The following is a 5413-nucleotide window of genomic DNA, read 5'->3' as shown; positions in this document are numbered from 1 at the left end:
CTAACTATTTCTTCCCCAGACAAGGTGATCCACGAGCGAAAGGAGTCCCTTAAAGACAAACGGGAATTTGAAAAGATCCAGGAGAAGAGACATTTGGACTTCTTGGACATTCTGCTGTGTGCCGAAGTGAGTGGCAAGGAGTGACGTTGGTAGCCTCTGTTGGGGAACACAACCCACACAGGGGTTTCATAGTTATGCTGGTTTAATACGGGGAGGGATAAAGGGATTTACAAGCAAAGGAAAAGAGGCCCTGAATTCAGTCTCAACAGAGATTGATTTTGTTTATACGTAGCCTAGGGGCATTACCACCCCCCTTTGCAATAGCTGAAAGAATATAATGTCCCCTTCTGGGATACTATATTTCATATATAGATATATGGGCCACTATAATAAATATGGGGTTTATATATACGGGCCACTGAAAATGTCTCTGGGCTGTTAGGATGAAAACGGAGCTGGACTGTCCGATGAGGACCTGCGTGCAGAGGTGGACACGTTCATGTTTGAGGGCCACGATACGACGGCCAGCGGGATCTCCTGGCTCTTTTACTGCCTGGCATCACACCCCGAGCATCAGGCACGGTGCCGGGAGGAGATCCAGGGGATCCTGGGGGACCGGGAGATGCTTCAGTGGTAAGATTGTATTTCCTCAGCTGGTAACTTTTTGTCCTATCGCTGGTATTTCTAAATGAGCAATGTCTTCAAGGCTCAAAAGTTGGAGTGCTAAAGGACTGATCTGTAAGGCTGCTGCATGCACAGGGACTTCACAGGATGGAGCAGATACCGCATCCTTTAGCTAAATCTGCCTTCCTGCCCTTCAGGGCTCCTATTGCCAGGGCAGACATGAGAAAAAACCATCCCAGACCAGGAGGACATGCTGGATGCCGTGTCAAGACTGGGGCCACCAACACTGCCCTTTGCTCTCTCCTGTTTTCTCGCCACAGGCGTTGTAGTTGCGGCTCTTCATCTTTCACTGTCACTTTGCACTTGAGCTTGTTCAGAGGTTGTTCGGGTTGTTCAGAGGTGCCTTGGGGTTCCCAGCTTGTGGTGGGTTCCTCCGTACGCCCCATCTGTTGCAAGGGGGTTTGCCCAGGGGGCTGATGGCCATGGGGCAAGGGGCCTCCTGGCACAGGGCCGTGGGGGGAGCGTGTGGCTCAGCCTGCCTCTGTCCCGGCAGGGAGGACCTGGGCAAGATGAGTTACAGCACCATGTGCATCAAGGAGAGCCTTCGCCTTTACCCACCAGTGCCTGGCGTGTCCCGGCAGCTCAGCAAACCCATCACCTTCCCTGATGGACGCACCTTGCCAGAAGGTCTGTAAATCCTGTTCTCCTTCACAAAAGTGTGCTCTTGGACAGCTTGCTGCCTGCCACAGATCAAAGGCGACAGCCCTGCCTCTGTGCCCTGGTCCTCATCCACAGAGGCATTCAGATAGGACTGTGCAGATGCTGGCATCCCATTGACAGACGGAGGTCTGGGCTGTACAGCGGCATCCCCATGACATCCTTCCTGCCACCACTGCTTTGGGGCAGCCGTGCCTGTGCCCAAAGCCCCTTCTCTTCCTGGCCAAGCACAAGCCCATGGTTCACCCATTTTGGCAAACTGCAGGCGCAGGGGGATGGGAGCCAGTCCCATCCTGACTTGTGGCATGGGAATTGCCCTGTGTGGCTGCTTTCCTTCTCTGATTTAGCACACAAGCAGGCAATGTTGGTGGGGGGATGATGTGCCTGTGGTGCCGGTGCCTTCCTCATTTCCACTGTTTGGCTGCTTACAACTAAACAAATGGAAAATGTTTAGTTTCTCTGAAGCCAATGACAAAACCCTCATTGGTTTCCAGTTGACAGATAAGACCATGACGATTTAGACAGACCTTTGTGTGAGCAGGCTGCAACTTCTCCTTTAATTTCTGTGTCACTGAGTTCTTTTCTCATTCTCAATTGCTTTACAGGCAGCATTGCTGCGATAAGCATTTATCTCATTCACAGAAACCCCATGGTATGGAAAGACCCTTTGGTAAGTTTTCTTTTGTCCTTCTAATAATTTTTTCCCCTTTACACTGTGCCTCTTCGAATGCCCTCTTCATCTGTTAGCAGGAGAGCAGAGCCCCCCTCTTGCTGCCGAGCGTCTTTGGCCATGGGAATCATGCTGGGATGTGACCGCCTTGCATTAGTCTCAGTCAGCTGCTGCACAGGGCGGTCAGACCGCAGCGTTAGGGCTGGGTGCTGCCCAAACAGTAAGACAAAGTGCTCCGAAGAGCTTCTTGTATTGACAGGCCAAAGGGTGATTTTTTGCTCAGCCTACAGGTAGAGAATTGAATCCCAGCTCCCCGGTTTTCATCATATCTATGTCTTGGCCACACCATTGCAGGGCTCAGTGGAAGGCAAGGGAGCCTGGTGTATGAGTTGCAGTCTGTCTCAAAAGGAATTCTCTCCCCAATGGGGTTGTTGAGAAATTACGGGATGTCGCATTTCTGAAGATACCACTCAGCACCGTGTTCCTTAAATAATTGCTTTTTCTTGCCACGTATTCTTCATTTCCAGGTGTTTGACCCTTTGCGGTTTTCCCCGGAGAATGTCTCTGGCAGACACTCTCACGCCTTTCTGCCTTTTTCTGCTGGAATGAGGTAAAGTGTACTGAACGCTGAAGGAGTAGTGGGGAGAGGAAACACGCATCCCTGGAAACTGCGCAGCCCGGGAAGTGTGTGCTGCTGTTGTCGTTGCTGTCGGGGAAGCGCTCGCAGAGCGCTTTCAGAGACCGCCGCCTGACGACCTGGTCCTGTAGTGTTAAATAGTTCATGAGCACATAGCAAGCGTTTGTGCCACAGAGGGGTTGTGATACCAGCAGGCAAATGGGAAGGAAACATCGCTTGGGGGATGGGGAACAGGGTCCCAAAGGTGCTCAGCAGCCTGGTGGCATCATGCGGGGAGCCTGCAGCATCCTGGGCTCGCCTGCTCTCCTCCTCTCCTTGATGCAGAGAACCCATCCCACCCCCTCATCCTTTGATTCCCCCTTGTTCCCTCCTCCCAGTCCTTCTCTTCACCCTGTGCTCACCCCAACAAGGCAAATTCGTTGCAGACCCTCCTGCTTGGAGACCCACTGCCTTGGCTCTGCTGGCTTCCCCATCTCCCCTCCCTCTCATTGAACACACATCCAGGAGCTCCTCTCCCCCAATACTGCCCCAGATTCCCCCTGCTCAGCCCATGCCCCTGCTTTTGCCACCCAAAATGCTGCCTGGGACACCCAGATCTGCAGAGGGGAAGGGTTTTGTTTTGTTGTGAGAGATCTGAGATCCAGCGATGGGGGTTTATCTGTGCCCAGCACTGGGATCGGGTGGCTGAGCTGCTTGGTTTTACCCCAGGAACTGCATCGGACAGCAGTTTGCCATGAATGAGATGAAGGTGGCACTGGCCCTGACCCTGCTCCGCTTCGAGCTCTCGCCCGATCCCACCAAGACTCCCTGCAAAATACCTCAGATCATCCTTCGCTCCAAGAATGGGATTCACCTGTGTCTAAAGAAAATCCGCTGATGCTGGAAAACATCCTGCCTTCGCCAGAGGGAGGGACCAAGCAGATGACAGGACAATGTTTCTCTGGGGCAAAAGATGCAGGGCAGGATTTGGGGATGAGGATTCCTGATTTATGTGCTGCTTCCACCAGCTGAAAGCCCTTTTTGGCCTGGGCCCAGGTAGCCTGGATCTCGGAGCAGCCAGGCACGGCCATGCCTCTTTGCTGGCTTTCCCCTTGGCTCACCGCGGAGCCCAGCCGAAGCTGCCGTGAGGGCTGTCCTCCCATTGCAAGGGGCCTGGGAACATCTGCAGGTTCCCCCAGCTTCCTCCTTACCAAATCCTGCCTCCGCCCTCATGTCCTGGCCGAACCCATGACGATTCCCAGCCCTGCTCTGTCGCCAGCACCTTCCTCAGTGCCTAGAGGTCAGCCCTCCTCTCCTGCAGCAGGGACAGCCCCTGGCAGACCTCTTCTCACACTCAGTGTGTCTCTGTTTTGTTGAAAGCACTGATTCCAGTTTGGGCTCTGAAACTCTGCCTAAACTGCATAATATTCTGTAATTTTTATGTTAATAAACCAATAATTATTCCTGTAACAGCAGCTGTGTTGGTTTTCATTGCTTGCCCGCTTCATCACAAACACAGTGTAAAACCCCTTTAGAAATGGGAGATGGAGAGGCAACCCATGAGCAGTAAGAGACAACCCTGGGTCTCCAACCGCAGCCAGCACAGCATCTCCTTCCGTGGGCAGCCCCGTAACAGGGATCCAACGTGCAATCTTTGTTTAAAGCTGCACAGGAGGAGTTCTGATAGTTAGAAAGGTTGTTTTCTCTTTTTTTTTTTTTTTTTTTTTTTTTTTTTTTTATTTTCCTAAGCTGATAAAGTTGTGAGAGTTGTATGCTTGAGGTACACTGGAGAACACCAGCGAGCTGTCCTCTGCCTCTGCAGGAATCATTACTGGGGTCGAAAGTGTCAAATTGGGAAATCCCAACTGCTGCTGTTGCAATTAGCGTCACGGTGATGTCAGCTGCAGTCCCAGCGTCGTGAGCAGGCTGCTGTGCAGTAAGACAGCGGCTGACTTCATACTGCTCTCGTCTGCAGAGATAAGGCAGATAGAAAGCAGCGGGGGAAACAGGAGGACCTTTATTTGGGAAACACTGTGCTACTCTATCAACACCGCGAGCCCAGTCACTGGTGAGCCCCATTAATGGAAGGTTCTATCAAACGAGGTTTTGTCCAGTTTTAATTTTAACTACATGAAGGGTGCCCATAATACAAATAACCTGTGTCATCTCTCACCCTGAGCATATTACCCACCCACTGCAAATGTCACACCAAAGGTGTCCTCAGGACAGCTGAAAACTGAGAAGCTGCAACCAGGACTTTTCAGAGGTAAAGTCTCCAGGAAGATAAATATTTACTGAAGAAAAAAACAGAAACTTGTTGAACCCCACGCTATAATCTGAATTATGCTGCCTCTACTCCCTTCCTTTGTAATGGATTCCACCAAAAGAACAAATCTGAACTTACAATGAGAAAGATATATTTTGAAAATACTTTTAAGCTGATGCGTAAAGGCCGCGCTTGTCAAATGGCAGCTCGATCGGTGTGCAGTCTTGGAAGTTGCTCCCACTTACATACATAAGGATCAGGACTCTAGAAAGTAAAATGAAAATAAGATTTCTCAGTAAATGTGCTTTTCCATGTGCTTTTTCATCTCTATTTCCCGCCCTTCGACAATGTTGGCTTTCCACCTATGCCAGGAAAACTGAATCCCAGTTCAATTTATTTCTGCTTCTGAGTTAATCAAATTTATTTTGGCCTGAGCCAGCTCCTCTCAAAGAAGTGGGTATGTCAGCACGAGGGTACAGCACCCACTTTGCAGGGGATGCTCACCGCGGCTGGCAGCCGC

At 51.0% G+C, this 5413-nt stretch overlaps 1 protein-coding gene across 1 annotated transcript in view; it reads left to right on the top strand.

Moving 5' to 3' along the window:
- LOC104126272 (cytochrome P450 4B1) overlaps nucleotides 1-5371 on the top strand; it is a 10660-nt gene extending 5289 nt beyond the window's left edge. The window contains exons 7-12 of the mRNA XM_009638825.2: nucleotides 20-126; nucleotides 443-633; nucleotides 1178-1311; nucleotides 1947-2011; nucleotides 2539-2621; nucleotides 3357-5371. Of these exons, the coding sequence (XP_009637120.1) occupies nucleotides 20-126; nucleotides 443-633; nucleotides 1178-1311; nucleotides 1947-2011; nucleotides 2539-2621; nucleotides 3357-3525 (749 nt within the window). The 3' untranslated portion in view covers nucleotides 3526-5371. The remainder of the gene's footprint in view (nucleotides 1-19; nucleotides 127-442; nucleotides 634-1177; nucleotides 1312-1946; nucleotides 2012-2538; nucleotides 2622-3356) is intronic.
- The last annotated feature ends 42 nt before the right edge of the window (nucleotides 5372-5413 follow it).

Source organism: Egretta garzetta, unplaced genomic scaffold (genome assembly GCF_000687185.1).
Source record: "Egretta garzetta isolate BGI_Z169 unplaced genomic scaffold, ASM68718v1 scaffold145, whole genome shotgun sequence".
NCBI lineage: Eukaryota > Metazoa > Chordata > Aves > Pelecaniformes > Ardeidae > Egretta > Egretta garzetta.
Note: the sequence above shows the minus strand (reverse complement) of the source record. Positions and strands in the feature narration are given on the sequence as shown.